We start from the raw sequence: 17,532 nt of genomic DNA on the forward strand, positions 1-17,532 counted from the left end.
AGCATCTGCCCCCAAAACCAGAGTCTGCCTACTTTCTGCTTTGTGCTCTCACCTACATCTCTGACTTTACGGGGGGCTGTCCCCCACTACCTCTCTCTGAAAAAAGAGTTAGCTTACAGCTCCAGTTAATAATTCCTGGGTGTGACAGTGTTTCAACCTACAAACTCCTTTGCAAGTCCTCTAGCCTGCCTGAATAGGTTTTTCCCGCCACACGTGATTGTTCAGAGCCTCATGCCTCATGTGAGAGGCATGAGATGTTCTAAACTGTCTGAATACAGATTCCTTTGAGCAGTTAAAAGATTGATTAGAAATTGTATTGGTGAAGGGTTTTTCACTTGTTGGGCCATGTTTGCTGCTAAGTTTCCATATCCCTTACCTGCTGTGTCCCTGGCAGTGTATCTATTAATATAATTGGTGTAAGTAGTAGCTTTAATGTTTGTAACCTTGGACCCTTGAGTTAATTCTTTTCTTGATTGAGCCCACCACACCTTTGCCCTATAGGAATGCAACTTTATCTAATGCTTTTGGAGGGTGGCGCCTGACTTTAGAATAATCACCTTTAGAGAAAAATAAGTTTCTTAAAATGTTAACAGGCTTCCAGGCCAGAAGATGATGCAAATCACCTAAGCTTTTGCATATGGTAAGTTTGCAGGAAGAAAGCCTGGCTTGCTGCCTGACTCTACCCCTTCCCCCATTATCCTCTATGCATAACTTAAGGTATAGAAACTACTTTGGAAACTAAAGTGCGGGCCTTGTTCACCGAAACTTGGTCTCCCCATGTCGTTCTTTCTCTCACCTTCTGGCTGAATTATTCAGCCTCTTTTCTCCACTGAATTTCCTCACTGAACTATCCTTATTTCAGCCTCTTTTCTCCACTGAATTTCTTCATTGAGCTATCCTTATTTAACCACTCTTTATATCCTTAATTAACGTTTAATTAAGCAATTGTTTTCTGATCCTCGCCGCCGCCGTCCCGCTTGGAATTCCCTGGATCCACCAGGGCTGGACCCCGGCAAGTAACCATGTTTTCACGGTTTTTATGAATCTACATCTAAACTAATAAATGTGTCCGTTGACAGATGGTTGGAGAAACAGAACATAGGCCAACCACACGATGGAACATTACTCGGCCGTAAAAAGGCAGAGAATTCTGACACAGCTACAAGCTGGACGAGCCTTGAGGACACGATGCTCAGTGAAATAAGCCAGACACAAAGAAGGCGATCACAAATCCGCCGGGAATCCACCCACATGAGGTCCCTAAAGTCGTCAAGTTCACAGTGAAAGAGACTGCGGAGGGGGCGGGGAGCGAGTGCTGGGGGGGAGCGAGTGCTGGAGGGGGCGGGGAGCGAGTGCTGGTGGGGCGGAGGCGAGGGCATCTGCTTTCTAAGATGCTAGGGTTCTCAGGAGGGATGGTGGTGACAGTGCGGGTGTGCTTAGCGCCCCTGAGCCGTGCGCCTGACATGGTTAGGATGGTGCGTTTCGCTACATATATTTCACTGTAATCAAAACAAGTTTTTAAATTAAACAAATTCCACACGAATGCAGCACACATTCCCAGTGTGCTCTTAGCAGTGGGCAGCCCTGGAGGCTGAGGTGGGGGACACTGGCTGTGTCCCCCACGAACCCCTTGTCTGGCAGAGTGGGGCATGCGGTCCCAGAGGAGCCAGGCTGCAGTCACGGGGTCCTATGGGTGGCCAGAGTGGGGAGAACTGGCCTCTGTGTGCCCCCAGCCCCACAGCCAGAACTCCAAGCCAGGGGCCACAGCTCCCTTGACCTGAGACCCTCTGCGGGGAGGAAGCGCATGTCTAACACCCCACACCTGTGCCTGGGCCCCCGCACCCTCCCTGGATTGAAGCTTCTGCCTGGAGGGGTACGGCTGGGTCCCCCTGAGAGGCACTGGGCTGTGGAGCATGTGGGGTGTGTGTGCGTGTGTCTGTGTGTATATGTTCATCTGTGCATAGTGTATGTGTCTGTATGTGTGTGCACGCAGGCATCCACATGCATGTGTGTATGTGTGTGTGCAGGTGTATCTCTGTGTGCATGTGTTTATCTGTGCATAGTACACGTATCTGTATGTGTGTGTATGTGTATCTGTGTGTGCAGGAATATCTCTGTGCGTATCTGTGTGTACGTTTATCTGTGCATAGTACACGTATCTGTATGTGTGTGTATCTGTGTGTGGATGCGTATCTGTGTATCTGTGTGTATATGTTTATTTGTGTGTGGTATATGTATCTGTATGTATGTGTATTTGTGAGTATCTGTGTATGTATGCATGAAGTGAAGTCGCTCAGTCGTGTCCAACTCTTTGCGACCCCATGGACTGTAGCCTACCACGCTCTTCCATCCAGGGGTTTTCCAGGCAATAGTACTGGAGTGGATTGCCATTTCCTTCTCCAGGGGATCTTCCCGACCCAGGGATCGAACCCAGGTCTCCCTCATTGTAGACAGACGCTTTACCGTCTGAGCCACAAGGGAAGATAATTATGCATATCTGTGTGCATATTTGTGTGTGTATGTTTATCTGTGCATAGTACACGTATCTGTATGTGTGCGTATCTGTGTGTGGAGGCACATCCGTGTGTATCTGTGTGTATGTTTATTTGTGTGTAGTATATGTATTTCTATGTACGTGCATCTGTGTGTATCTGTGTGTGTGTGCCCATGTGTGTGCTTTTCCAGATCATTGCATGGCCCTGAGAGGGGGCAGGTGCGGGCAGAGTGCAGGCAAAGCCAGAGGCGGAAGTGCTGAGCCCCGGGCGGGTTCCTTATGACAGCAGGCCCGGCCCCCTGGTGCCGTAACTCTCTGTCCCCAAGCCCTCTCTGGGCCCCATCTCCCGTCCTGTGTCACTCCAAAAAGGCAGCTTGGAGAAGGCAGCTCACACGCTGTGACTCTGGCTCCAGGAGCCTCCATGATTCAGAGCAGAGAGCTGGGGTGGCAGCTGGGCCAGGCGCCTGCTGCCCATGCCTCGGGCACTTCCTGCCGCCCTCGGGCAGGCCCCCTGTCCCGGAACCCCCCACAGCCGGGCTCTTACCGGTGGCACCTTCGTGGCAGAGCCTGGGGTTGGGGGCCCTTCATCCCGGGTCGGTGATGGGCCATGGGGCTCCATGTCCTTCCCTGCAAGAGAGCGGCCAGTGTGAGGCCCGGGGCAGGGCTGCCCAGTGCACGGCAGGCAGGGCTCGGGCACCAGTAGCCTGGGCAGGGCAGGAAGCCAGCCCGGGAGGTGGTTGCGGAACCAGAGATCTAATAACCACCAGCCAGCCACACAGGGTGTCACCACAGGGAGGGGGGGTCACTGCTGGGAGGGGGGTCACTGCTGGGAGGGGGGGTCACCGCAGGGAGGGGTGTGTACTGCTGGGAGGGGGTATCACCACTGGGAGGGGGGTGTCACTGCTGGGAGGAAGGGGGGGTCACTGCTGGGAGGGGGTATCACCACTGGGATGGGAGTCACTGCAGGGAGGGGGGGTCACTGCTGGGTGGGAATCCCAGGCCAGGGTGGCCTGGCCTTTGGGGTTCTGCGAGGCAAGCCCCAGTTTGCAGGTCCAGGGCACCCAGACTACAGCTGACCCCCTCCCACAGCCCAGTCCTCCGGCTGGAGCCCCAGTGCCCCCAGTGCCGGCCTCTCGGAGAGGGGTGGGTGGATACTGTCCCCATGCCCTTTCCCAGCAGGAGTCCTCTCCGGGTTGACTGAAAGGTGGGAGAGGGGCCTGAGGTGCCCGGATTCGATCCTGGGGGGAGTGGCTGCCCCACCCGCCGCTCGTTTCTAAAGCCCAGGTTTACAGGCAGGAAGAAGCGGGCGACACTCCCGCCTGCTTCCTGCGGCTGGTGGCTGATTGCCTGGTCCCTGCACGGGAGCGGACATGGCAATGACCAGGGGAGAACCACGCTGACTGGGAAGCGAGAAGAGGGCCCACAGAGGGCAATGTCTGCAGACCCCCTTCCCCGCAGCCCTGGCCTGAGAGCCTCGCTCTGCAGAAAAGCCAGCGTGGAGACGGGGAGTGGTGAGCCCGTCCTGCAGCCAGGCGCGCTGGGGCAGAGAGGTCACCAAGGAGCACGCGCCCCTGCACTCGGCCCTGCGTCCCCTCCCCTGACCACAGCCCGGGGCTGGCTGCTGACGGGGGCCCCCTCCATGCCCCAGGGGCCCTGTCATCCAGGCGCACTGGATTCAGGAGCTGTTGTGGGGGACCCGGCCTGGGGCTGTCGGGGGCAGCCTCCCAGAGTGGATGCTACCACCTGAGCTGGGCGGATGCAGGGGCCCCGTGGGAGCGGGGAGCGGGCCGCCCCACAGTCAGAGGCTGGCACCGGCTCCTCTCTCTGCCTGTCCATGCCCACCTCCGTGCCCTGCCCATCACACCTGCCACCCGGGCCTGTGCTTCTTCCAGGGGCTGGAGGGGCTGGGGTCCCTTCCTCGGCTCCAAAGCAGGTGATGGGAGCAGGGTAGGTGGGCGGCACCAGAGGGGGCCCCTCTCCCACCCCCTCGGGGCCACCAGAAGGACACGCTGGGCTCTGTGGGGGCGGCGGTGGGGCGTTGGGATGGGGGTGGGTGGTCAAGGCCCGGAGCTGTGAGAGCGGCGGCCGGCTCAGGTGGCCTGCGCGCTTTATCTCCAAGCACGACAGCAGCGGGTCTGAACTGGCCCCACCCAGGGCCCAGGACTCTGCTGCAGCTAGCGCGAGTCCTAATATTCCCCGACTTCATAGATGAGGAAACCGAGGCCCTGCCGCTGGACCGGGGTCCCCCAGCCTGAGGGTGGGGGCTGCGGTCAGGGTGCCTGACCACCGCACCGCACTGCCTCTGCAGGGACAAGGATCTGCCTCCAGGCCTGGACGGGGAGCCCCCTGCTCGACCTCCACAGCCAAGTGGGCGAAACCTGGCCTCCTAGGTCACGGAGTTCTCCGGCCCTACGAGCCTTCTGTTCATTAACCCCGCATGGTGGACGCCCTCCCTCCCTGACCAGGACAGCACAGAGAGGGCAAGGGACCTGTCCGAGGTCACACGGTCCGGGATGACCCCGCCCCTCCCGCGGCCTCCAGGTGACCGCATCCCCCCATGGGCACTGACCTGGACCCACATCGACCTCATGTTCTCCACCCACGAGCAGGTTCCGGCTGAGCTTCTGCGGGGTGGACGAGGGCGGACACAGCGAGAAGCGTCGTCGCAGGAAGGCCTCCTCCTTCATGGCGTGGGCGCAGGGCGGCTTCTGAAAGGAAGGAGGGGGCGCTGGTCACACCTTACGCCGAGCCCGGGACAGCCTGTGGCCTGGAGGCCGCGGGCATCCGCCACCCGCCCGGCAAGGGGACCAGAGACACCAGAGTCAGGGCCCCATCATACAGTCAGGTCCAAAACGGGACGTGAGGGGCCCCAGGGGCCTGCGGAGCGGTCACCCAGGGAGGCCGCACAAGAGAGTGCAGGCTTTTCAGGGCCCGAGTCGGAAGCCAGGCCCCGACCAGCCAGTTTGGCCATCACAGCTATGGCAGGACCCTCTGCCCTCCACCCAAGGGCTGGCACTAAAGCGGCCCTGTCGGACCCTGGACACGGCGAAGCGTGGGCCACCCGCCGTCCCCTCCCTGGGGATGGAGCTCCGGGTTGGGGGTCAGCGTTGATGCACAAGGGGAGGGCGGAGCGCTGCCCGAGAGGGGGCCGCAGGAGGGCGAGACAGGCGGCCCAGGGCGCCAGGGGCCGCGGGTGAGGGCTGGGGCTGGCCCTGACTCCGGCCTGCCCAGCCCACCTAAGGACGCCGTGAGACCACCCCCCAGCCCTCCCCTGCTTCAGCTCCTTGGTTGGGTTTCCGACACCTGCACCCAAAGCGCCTGGAGAGAAAGTGCAGGTGAATTTAGGGCGAGGTCGGCCCAAGTCACTTGCCTGCCTCCCAGCTCCCCTGCGATGCCGGCCACGAGCTCCCGGTCCGACGGGCCACGCCCTCCCGGCTCTGCCCCCACCACGCCTTCCCGGCTCCGCCCCCATCTCGCCCGCGCCCCTCGCAGCCCCACCTTGAGCAGGGCCAGGGCCAGCCGGTGGACGTCAGCCCGATTTACAGAAGAGAAAATCATGGCCCCCAGAGCCCTGTGGTCGCAGCCGCCAGGTACTGGCAGAGCGGGGACTCGGGCCCGATGCTGCACTCTATCCTCTCCCTGAGGACGTGCTGCACGGAGGCTGGCTGACCAACCTCTCTTCCAAGCCTGGGGGTGCCCCCTGCCGCCTCCCCGGGTGGGCGATGGCTTCCTGCCAAGCCCAGAACAAAGGCCCCACTTTCTCCCACGGCCCTGGGCCTTCCTGGGGTGGGAGCAGCAGATAGCAGCCTTTCCTGCTGGGACAGTGGGTGCCTGGGTGGGGCTTCTGGAGGGGCAGGGTGGCCCAGGGCTCCATCCGCAGCCCCAGGACCTTCTCTGTGCTTCCTGCCCAGGGGTCCTGGGGCCCCCGAGGTGCAGCTGGGCCTAGTGGCCTCCCCTTCCTCACCACTGCGGTGTCACCTGGCCAAGCTGGTTACCTGTGCCGTTTTACAGATGGGGATACTGGTTTCAGAGAGGTTGGGTATTTTTTTCTGAGAATCATCTCAAACCTGGCTCCTGAGTTCCCACCCCCACCCCCATCGGTTCAGCCAGGTTTCTAGCAAACCCACTGCCGGGGAAGGTGAGGGTGGGCGTCTGGGGTCCAGCCCCTGCTGGTCGGAGTCCTGGTGAACACTCACTGCTTGCCCAGGTGCGTCTCAGGCCAGGGAGCCAGCACCTGAGAGGCGGCGCTGCCTTCCCACTCCTGCAGCCGGGCTCTCGCAAGCACTGGGCTGGCAGCCAAGGTGAGTCCGACGTGGTCCTGCCCGGGGGCCCAGGGTGTGCGATGAGGGATGACACGGGTAGGCTGCCCTCACCAGGAGCCTCTCGTCTCTCAGGGGCTGAGTCTTGCAAACTGGGGGCGGGCAGAGGGGCTCCTGCCCTCAGCTCCCTAATCTGGTCACGGGCCCTGGCTCCACTGGGGGGCGGGCACAGAGGCCCCTGGCTGCCTCTCTCCTCAGGTCCTAAGGCATGTCTTCCCCCGGAGCAGATAACAACCGGGGACCAGTGGCCTCACTGGTCTGGGAGCACCCCATCTGCTTGTCCACAGCATCTTCCCTCCCACCTTCCCTCTCTCCCTTACATCCACCCATTATTCCACCCATCCATCCAGTCACCTTCCCACCTGTCCATCCATTTAACCAACTTCCTAGCCATCCATTTATCCAGTCATCTATCCATCCATCCATCCATCCGTTCATTAATTCACTCATCCATCTACCCACCCATCCATCCATCCACCCATCTACCCATCCATCCATCCATCCATCCAGTCTCTCCCCTCCACCACCCCCGGTGAATCTCTCTAGATAGTCAGTGAGCAGCCTCATTTCCTTTCTTCCCTTCCTTCCTGCTACTGCTAAGTCACTTCAGTCATGTCCAACTCTGTGTGACCCCATAGACGGCAGCCCACCAGGCTCCCCTGTCCCTGGGATTCTCCAGGCAAGAACACCGGAGTGGGTTGCCATTTCCTTCTCCAATGCATGAAAGTGCAAAGTGAAAGTGAAGTCGCTCAGCCGTGTCCGACCCTCAGCGACCCCATGGACTGCAGCCTCCCAGGCTCCTCCGCCCATGGGATTTTCCAGGCAAGAGCACTGGAATGGGGTGCCATTGCCTTCTCCATCAGACACATCAGTGGTGACATCTCCATGGCTGAACTGCTGGCCCAGAGCAGACAGCCCCAATCCGAGGGCAGTGCCAGGACGCACCTGTGGATACCCGCTCTGTGTCCTGACTCCCCAGACCAGGCGCAGGCCTCCGCAGGCCCCCTCTGACCTGCTTGGATGGCAGGGGTGGCTCCTCTCCAGCAGGGCCTCAGGGGCTGCCCAGTGCCCACCCCTGGCTGCCATCCATGGTCTCCTTTAAGGCCATGGAGGCGGAGACGCTGCTCTGTTCATTTCAGAGGTACATCCAGGCCTGCTCTCCCCAGGGCTCCTCTGTGCCTTTGGAGCACAGTCCGGCCTCTGTCTCCTGGTCCCTGTTTTCCAGACCATCAGGTCCCCGGCCTGCTCCTCCCACCTCATTCCCTGCCTGGCTCCATCACCCACTCTGCCCCAGCCACACTGGTCCCCTTTATGCTCCTCAAACATGCCCGTGCCCGCTGGGGCTTCTGCTTGGACGCGGCCCCCCCCGAACGCCCTCACCCACATCTCCGTCTGTCTGGGTGGCCGGGTCCTTCTCGAATTCCACCCTTGGATCAAATGTCACTTCCCAGAAGGCTGCCACCCGCCCCCCGCCCCTGTCTCACACGACTCCACGTCCCCGCGGCGCAGTCCAAGTTGCTGCCGTGTCACTCCGCGTTCCTTCGTCTGTTAGCTCTCCTCCCCCACAGGACACAAGCTCCAGGGAGGGGACAGCGCTGTCCCTCCTGTCTGCTGTGTCTCCATAGAGCCAGGCCCAGGGACTGGCAGGGGGCACGAGGGCAAGGAGACCCTGGGACCTGGGGTGAAGAAGGCAGCCCAGTTGCCCCTGGGCTTAGGGCCTCCTCCTCCTCCGTGGGTCCAGGGAGGGGGGACCTCAGAGAGGCGGTCAGGGTCGGTCTGGGGCCGATTTCCACGGGAACCCTGGTGAAGTTCCTCCTGCCACGCCTGGTGCAGATGAGGCCCTGCCCTCCACGCACCGCCAGGAGGCAGGAGGAATCCGGCTGCGCCTGGAGGATCTGCAGACCCTCGGAGGCTCCGAGCCGGGAGGACCGCCGGCCTGATGCTGGGCTGACTGAGCCCTGGGCGGCGGTTCCCCTTGTCCTGGGGAAAGCTGAAGGCTTGCAGCGCTGGAAGGGGAGACCCCTATGGGAGCCAGTCCGTGACGATGGAGATAAGGATGGAGGAAGGAAGAACGGATGGGTGAGGAAACAGACTTCCCAGCTGGGCCAGCGGCAGTCAGGACCGCACCCACGGTGGGCAGCCCTCTCCCTCTGTCCTGGCCTGGGCGCCAGCTGCCCAAGCACTCAGGGCACTCTCTCTGGAGGGCACACTCTCTCTGGCCCCGCCGTGGGCACTTGGAGCCTTGATTCCTCCCACCTGGGCTGTCCGAGGCCACTGTGCACCTTCCTCTCGTTGGCCTCTCTGGCCTCTGAGGGCCGGGCTGAGCTCTTGTGATAGTAACAGCCTCCCGTTGCCCTTGGTCACTGGGACGACTCTCATCTGCCCAGCTGGCCCTCGGTCGATGGCCCTCAAGTCCTTCCCCAGGGGCCGTGAAGGACGCCGATCCCACCATCCGGCTGTGGCTTCGTCTGGTGCTTATGATCACGGAGTCCAAGGGTCTGAGTGGACACTGTGGGGCCTGGAGGGATGGTCCCCAGCACAGCCCGTGTGTGGGGCCCTGATACCCCGGTGAGGAGCCTCGGGCATTTCTTCAAGAGGGGAGCCACAGTCCAGAGACCCCGGGGCCCCCAAGGGGGGCTCACTGTGGAGGCCAGGAGGCGGGGTGGAGGTGGGGAGGGGAGCCCATCCCTGCCGAGCGCAGAGGAGGGGTCTGCAGACCGGGAGCCCCCAGGGAAGCCACTACACTGCCGGCTTGGACCCACGGCCTGGGAAGGCACGAGCTGCAAAGCTGAGGGCGCAGGTGCGGCAGGCTTCCACCTCACCTCCACGGTGGGCGGAGGGGGTGCTGCTGGGGGCCCACCCAGCGGGCAGGAACCCCAGCCCTGGGGTGCAGGTGGGGGACATTAGTGGAGCCCAGGAGGGGAGGCAGCCCTGACTCCTGGCTCGGCCCCTTCTCCCCGCCCTACCTGCCCTGGTCTGAGCAGGCTCCTCAGTTCCGTGTCCCCCCAGGGCCTGAAAGCTCCCCAATGTCGGGGGCAGCTGGGTCCCACGCAGTGCCGGCCCAGAGACAGACTACAGGTCAGGCTCTGAGCTGCCTGGCCCAGCCCCGTGTCTCTGAGCTCCAGCACCGGCTCGGGCACCTGGCAGGTGACAAGCTCTCTGTCTTGAGCCAAGGCCGAGTGGCCAACAGCTAGGCGGGGAGAGCAGGCACAGCGCCCACAGTGTCCCACTTGGGGGCCCATACACTGCCTGTGCTGACCTGCTGGAAGCTGCCTTCCGAGCAGTCTGTGCCTCTAAACGCTGTCCCCTCCCTCCACCCTCCGACGCCCACTTTCCAGCCAGAACAACGCGATCCTCATGACGAAAGGTCGCTGGGGCGTTGGCGGCTACACTGGAAGGACGCGCAGCCCGCTTCTCCGGGGCTGGAATCCGCAGGGCCACAGTGGCCTGGGCAGGTGGGAAGGGCTGAGGCTCTGGGAAGGAATCCCACAGAACCCCGGGCTTGCTGCACATCCCGCTTTGCGGCGTGGAAGTGGGTGGGGGGCATCCCGCCTTGCCTGCAATGTCTGCGTGGCCTCTGTTAGGTCCCTATTTGTGAAGGTGGGGGTTGCTCTGAATGGAGGTGACAAAGTCCCCTGCAGAGGCTGACGGGCCAACCCAGGGTGCCCACGGCTGCCTGGTTAGCGTTCCCACCGCTGGCCCAGGGTCACACCGGCCCAGTTGTGCTGGCGGAAGCAGGGGAGGTGTTCCTGGGCAGTGGAGGGGCGGTGCTGGGCTGCTGGGGGCTCTCCATGAATCAATGGAGGTGGGAGAAGCAGGCACGTACAGCCTGGCCCCCACACCACCAACGTGCCCACACTCACAGTGCATCCACTTCTGCTTGAACGGAATGATTATGAAAGGCGAGGGGCGAAATGCCCCCAAATCACAGATGAGCTCGAGGATGAAGCCTGCTTGCTTGGCTCTCTGTCTGCACACCCAACGGAGGGTCAGCAGAGCCCAGGGAAGGATGGCAGTTGTCAGGGAAAGGACCCCGGCCGCCGTGTCCACACCAATCTGCATTCCAGAAATTTGCTGGGGCCCCAAGGCTGGCGACCATGGGGTCCCTGCCCAGAGGAGCCTCATAAAGGTCCAGAAACACACCCTGCCTACTGTCGCCTGGCTGGTCCCAGCATTTGGGGCTCAAACTGGGCAGCCTGAGCAGCCCCCATGGGAACACGGGGGAGCACCCCGACACGGCACACCACCGTTCAGAACTCTGGACCTGGGGCTCCTGCGGGCTCTGTGCTGAGGACAGGCCCCCCGAGGGCCCTGGGGTCCTTTCACACACTGTCCCACGTGATGCGATTCTCATGGCACCTGAGGGATGAGGGGAGCAGATCTCATGACCCGATTTTAAAGGCGCAGAAACCAACGTCCCAGGAGGGGAAAGCGCCATGTGAAGTCCGAGGGCTCAGACTGGGCCAAGGTCCCATCAAGGCGGCACAGCTTCAAGCCCCCTGCCCCCCTGTACCTCGGAGACGGCTGAGGGCAGGGATAGAAACCAGGAGGGGAGGCAGGATCCCAAGGGACAGGGTGGGAGCCCAGCCTCCCCCAGGGAGACGTTTCCCGGACAGGCCACCTCAGAGCGGCTGAGCCCCGGGGAGAGGGGCCGGAAGTGGCCTGCCCTTCCTTGCCTGGGTGTTAGGCTGACTCAGCCGGGTCACGTGGCCACGGGCAGGGCCAGGCCCTGGCACCGCCCACCTGGCCTCCTGACCAGCACCGGGCCAACTGGCACAGCCAGTGCCGCCTATGTGCACGTCCCCTGCGGCAGAGCCAACCCGCCCAGCTCCAGAGAGTGGGGCCACCGTGGCCTGTTCCGACGTGGGCCCCGCGGCAGGCCTGATCCCAGGCCGTCCCGCCCCGACCCTGCCTGCCGGTCCCACCGAGAGCTTGATTTTCAGATGCAAACTGCATCCTGGGGATGGGGCTCTGGGGTGGGGTGGAGAGGGCCAAGGGCACGACGTCCGCTGAGGTCCGGCCTGCCCGCTCTCAGTCCAGCGTTGGAAGCAGCAGGTGGACGTGGGCCCCCAGGTGACCTCATGCCTGAGTCTGGCTGCTGACCTGAAGCGCTGGACACACCAGGGGCTGGGAGGCGGGACCCCGACGGAGCTGGGAGGAACCAGAGTGACTGTGGACGCCACCACGCCACGGAACAGGAACGTGAGTCAGACACGCACACGTGGGCCACAGCCGGCACCTCAGCTGGTCTGCACGACGGCCCTGAGCATCCGGAGGGATGGACGCCGTGCAGTAATTATGCTCCAGTTTTTCCCAGAACTAGCCACGGCCACACTGCAGGCAGAAGCGCCCTGCCCGATGTGCAGGAAAGCCAGGCATCGGGTCACACGATGTGCAGGAAAGCCGGGCATCAGGTCACACGATGTGCAGGAAAGCCGGGCATCGGTTCTTGACGATCCCCCTCCCTGCCTCCCATGCTCTGTCGGGCGCGCAGCCTGGCATACAGAGAAGGCATGCAGCCCTTTCTATTTGGTGTGGCCCCGGAGGGCGGAGACAGAGAAGCGTGATCAGAGGTCTGGGTTAAAAAAACTGAGCTTACGCCAAGAACCAACTATGTACTTCTCTTGTGACTCAGCTGGTAAAGAATCCGCCTGCAACGCGGGAGACCTGGGTTCAGTCCCTGGGTTGGGAAGAGCCCCTGGATAAAGGAAAGGCGACCCACTCCAGTATTCTTGCCTGGAGAATCCCATGGACTGGACTGTATAGTTAGTCCATGGGGTCGCAAAAAAGTCGGACACAATTGAGCAACTTTCACTTTCACTGTGCTAAGAACCAGCTACGTACCACACACACTATAACTCACAGACAGAAAGCAAGCCTATGGTTACCAAGGGGAAATGGGGAGGGAGAAATGAGAAGTTTGGGATTAACAGATACAAACTACTATATATAAGGCAAATAAACAACAAGGACCTACTGTGTGGCACAGGGAACCACGCTCAGCATCTTAGAATGACCTATAATGCAGAAGAATCTGTAGAAAAACATATGTGTATGGATAACCATCATTTTGATGTACCTTGAAACTAACACAACATTGTAAATTAACCGTATTTCAAGTTTTAAAAGCTGAAATTAAAAAAACCAACAAACACTACAGGAGCCACCTTTTGCCTTTAAGAACGTGACAGCGCCGAAGAACTGATGCTTCTGAACTGGGGTGCTAGAGAAGACTCTTGAGAGTCCCTTGGACTGCAAGGAGATCCAACCAGTCCATTCTAAAGGAGATCAGTCCTTAATATTCACTGGAACGACTGATGCTAAAGCTGAAGCTCCAACACTTTGGCCACCTGATAGGAAGAGGCAACTCATTGGAAAAGACCCTGATGCTGGGAAAGACTGAGGGCAAGAGGAGAAGGGGATGACAGAGGATGAGATGGTTGGATGGCATCACTGACTCAATGGACATGAGTTTGAGCAAGCTCCGGGAGATGGTGAAGGGCAAGGAAGCCTGGCTTGCCGCAGTCCATGGGGTCACAGAGAGTCGGACACGACGGAGTGACTTAACGACAATGTAGAAGCCACACGTCCGAGGGCACCCACTTAACATGCAATCCTACAGCCTCCTCTTTAATGCCCAACTGGCTTTGGACTCCATAAAACCCCTCCCTGGCCTTGTCCAGGTCGGGGTGAAGCCTCCTTCCCCAGCTGTGCCCCCTGAATCGCTCTTCTTTAGGGAACAAGGCTCCAGATCCGAGGCTGGAGCCCCCTGTCCACCCTGGACGCAGCTGCTGGCCCTGCCCTCAGCGCCTCGAGGCTGGAGGAGAGACAGAGCCTCATTCGGATGACCACCTCCTGGGACCCTGAAGAGCCCTGGTCCCACCCCTGCTTACGGAGGTGGCACTGGCGTCCTCTGAGGCCTTCAAGTGAGCAGTCCCCCCATCACTGAGAGTCCCGGGGACTCACTAAGCAGGAGGGCGCGGTCCACGTCACGACTGCTCCTGGCAGGGAAGGATGTTGCTCTGGGGACCCAAGTTCTGGAGGGCAATGCCCCTGGGCTTCCTGCTCCCCTGGGATCAGCCGTCGCCTGCTTCCTTCAGGACGTTCTGCACCGGGTGTGGGCCCCCGACACCCTCCCGCCCAGCACCGTGGCCCCTCACCGTGGGGTTTCCCGTAGGGCTGGAGCCCAGTCTACCTAGCCCTGGGGTGCAGGACTCACCGAGGTTTCCAGGAGTTGGGTTTGGGGGGGTTTCATCACAACTTGAGTGCAAGAAGAGGACAGGAGGGGGCCTGGCTTCTCTAACATCAGGGGCGAATCCTTGTGTAAACTGAAAACTCCCTCTTGCCGGACAGTCCTAATACCCCCACAGCGGCAGCCCCCCCAGGGCGCATGCACGCCTGCATCACCCCCTGCCCCATACCAGAGGAGCTGGCGGGTGGGCAGCAGGCACCACGCCCCTCCCCATCCTGTCTGCCTGACACCCCCGCAGGGGCTGGGAGGATGCTAGCTCTTGGAAGCAACAAAGACCCAAAGCTCCAGTTCCCTGCCTTCTCTCCACTTTACAGATGCAGTAACTGAGGTCAGGAGGGTGAGCTGGCTCGCCCAGGACCATGCGGCCGGCTGGCACCAGCCCCGACTCCCAGGTCACCCGGGGCAGGCGTGCTGGGCCACCCTGGGGGTCACCCCACCGTGGCGGAGCTGCCCTGACAGCCAGGAGAGGAGCTCTGGAGAACGTTTACGAGGCTGTGATCTGTCCTTGCCCCTGCCTGGACCCTCTGGGTGAACGGGTCGCCCTTCTCGCCTCCGGTCCTGGGCTGGGGTGGCCGCTCCTCTGCAGCCCGATCCGTGAACACCCACTGTGTGCTGTGCGTGGCCCTGGTCCTCCCACAGCCCAGGGGCTGTCTGCACTTCTGCAGGGAGCCCACAGGCTCTTCCTGCATGGCTCCTCGCCCCATCCAGCCTCCGGTTCAAGGGCCTTATTCACTGCTGACTGCCTGGGCAGGAACGGGAGCCCCGCCTTCCAGGCCCATTTGGGATAACCAAGGGGGCAGCCCCTGGGGAACCCTCGTCAGGTTGCGGGCCACCCAGTCACAGCTCCACCTGTCCGTCCCTGTGGTTTCTGGGGAAACCAGTTCTGTCGGCCGCGTGGAGAAAGAGGCCCCGCCAGCTGGGTGGGACCAGGCCAGCACTGGGCCCAGGGTGCCCACAGATCCTGCCGCGGTAGGGATGGTCCAGGAAGGTGACCTGACATCTCGGGGGTGTGGCCCCCACCTCTGCAGGCCCTCTGGTCTCACCTCCAGCCCCTTCGCTCACCGGACCCTCCGACGGACCCCACCGTCTGGCCCCAAGCAAACCCCCCTCGAAAGCACCCAGCTTCCTGGGGCCAACGTGTCAGCGTGACATTGGCCTGACCCACAAAACATGGCGGGGGGCACGCCAAGGGCCCCCAGCGAGACTAAAAGAAAAACGGGAAAGAAATGAAAACCTACGTCCACAAGCAACGTGTGCACACACACGCCCACGGCGGCCAGCACGTGGAGGCAGCCCAGACGTCCGTCAGCTGACCCGTGGCTAGCCCATCTGCGGTCCACGCGCACTGTGGAGAGTTCGTGGATGTGGAAAGGAGTGGAGCGCCGAGAGGAGCTGCCTAGACGGCCCGATGCAGAAGCGATGATGGATGCTATTTCTTTTAAAAAAAACAACTCAAATTTTCAAGATTTTCATCGATCACAATCACGGGGGCCGCTGGCCCCTCCAGCCTCTGGCCAATCTCAAGCTCCGGGGCATGGACCCACGGCCCCCTCACCAGGCCTGTGGTCTGCAGACCCCACTGGCGGCCGCCCAAGTCAAGTCCCACCACCGTGTCTTGTCCAGTGGAGACACTCAAAGTGTTAGTTGCTCAGCTGTGTCCGACTCTTTGCGACCCATGGACTGTAGCCCACCAGGCTCTTCTGTCCAAGAGATTCTCCAGGCAAGAATACTGGAGTGTGTAGCCATTCCCTTCTCCAGGGGATCTTCCCAACGCAGGGATCAAATGTGGGTCTCCTGCATTGCAGGCAGATTCTTTATCATCTGAGCCCCCAGTGAGGTTTGGAGAAAGGTCCTGAGACCCCTGACAACCCCCCCTGGGGTTGAGAAATGCCCCCACTAAACCCAGGGGAGGAGACAGGGCAGGGCATGTCCTTAGGTTCCGAGACCGGAATCTGGGTCTGTCCCCAACACGCTGGTCACACCATGAAATGACAAGTTCTGAGGCGTGCAGGCGCCTCGTGAGCAGCAAGTGACAGCTGGAAACGAGAGCAAGAGCGGTGGGGGACACAGGGACCGCTTGGAGGCCGGCTCAGGGTCAAGCACGTCCCTCTGGTGGGGCTGAGCTTTACGGATACCTGCTTGCTGGGCCGCGGCCAGACAGCCCGCTGCCCCTTCGTCTACGCCTGCCTTTCGGGGACACCTCAGGGTCCCCAGCCTGCCAGTCGGTGCTCTCTGGGCGCTCATTCACCCTAAAACGCTGTCCCTTGGTTTCAAGGGGCAGCCCCAACCCAGACCCCACGGGCAGCGCCCTTCCTGGTCTCAGGAGGGGTCAGAGCCCTGGATTATCTGATGTGTGGGGGGCCCACGTGCCGAGACTGCAGGGCCACCCCCTCCAGGCTGTGCTTTCCGATGGGGCAGGAGGCTCGACAATCCCCCTCCCCGGGGCAGTGAAGGCCAGTGGGAGGAGCCAGAGGCCGGGTGGCTCCACCCAGCAGGGCCTTCCTCCATCCGCAGGCTGGGGGCCACAGCAGCCAGGGTCCCCTGTCCCCCGCTGACGGTAGAGGTGGCTGTGACAGTGGTGGCTTCTGGATCCTGAGGCTTTTGGGGGAGAACTGGCAAGTTTCCTCTAAGAGGGGCTGTATCGGAGTCCTGGGGCGGCTGCAACAGAGGACCTCAGGTGGGCAGTGTAAACACAGAAACGGATTCTCTCCCAGGGTCCGAAATCAAGGTCTGGGCAGGGCTGCGTCCTTGGAGGCTCCTTCCTGCCGCTTCCGGCATCTGGGGCCCCAGGTGCCCCAGGACTTGCGGGAACTTCCCTCCAGTCTCTGCCTCCCCTGCAGGTCTCACACCTCCCTCGTCTTCCCCTTTTCTCCTAAATCACTGGACTCAAGACTCCAGCACATAGTCTGGGATGACCTTGGCCGAGACCCTGCACTGAACCACACCTGTGAATTCCTAATTCCAAGGAAGCTCACGTTCACAGGTTCCGGGTTTAGGACTCAGACCCCAAAAGCGGGGCCACCATCCAACTCACTGCAGGAGTTTCCGGGGGACCCAGCCCAGCAGAGACCCAGGGTGGGGTGAGGGGGACCGCCGCCCACGCCTGGCCTGCAGGTGCCCCGGGGGCCCTTGTCCCTCCGCCCACACCCGGGCAGGCCCTTCCTGCGCGCCCGGGTCAGGCCAGCGCCCACCAGAACCCACCCGTCCCCATCCCCCTCAGCCTTGTCACCTGTACCCCGTCAGCCCTTTGATTAACCTCCTAGGGCTCCAGCCCCAGATGCCCCCGGCCCTGCCCCTGACATGGAGTGCCCCCCAACCTCCCCTCGCAAGCCCCTGGGAGGTGTCAGCTTTCCCACTGAGCCAGTGGCCCCGGCCCCGGGTCCCAGATGTCAGGCAGCCTCACACGTCCCTGCCCTGGTCTCCTGGATCCTGGGCCGGCACTGGGTGTCCCCTCCTTCCACTCCCCT

General features: G+C 61.5%; 1 protein-coding gene across 5 annotated transcripts in view; it reads right to left on the reverse strand.

The window, feature by feature from the left end:
• Positions 1–17,532, reverse strand: part of OSBPL5 (oxysterol binding protein like 5) — a 67,584-nt gene that overhangs the window by 27,914 nt on the left and 22,138 nt on the right. For all 5 annotated transcript variants that reach the window (XR_015157627.1, XM_086383899.1, XM_086383898.1 and 2 more), the window contains 2 exons: positions 5,064–5,202; positions 3,039–3,121 (listed from right to left, as the gene is read on the reverse strand). Coding sequence is in view for 4 of the 5 variants with exons in the window: in XM_086383899.1 (XP_086240025.1) it covers positions 3,039–3,121; positions 5,064–5,202 (222 nt within the window). In the remaining variant the exon portion in view is untranslated. Of the gene's footprint in view, positions 1–3,038; positions 3,122–5,063; positions 5,203–17,532 lie in introns of those variants that run through there.

Source organism: Bos grunniens, chromosome 29, assembly GCF_055505025.1.
Source record: "Bos grunniens cultivar Pamir isolate PY7600 chromosome 29, Bosgru_T2T1.0, whole genome shotgun sequence".
Classification (NCBI taxonomy): Eukaryota; Metazoa; Chordata; class Mammalia; order Artiodactyla; family Bovidae; genus Bos; species Bos grunniens.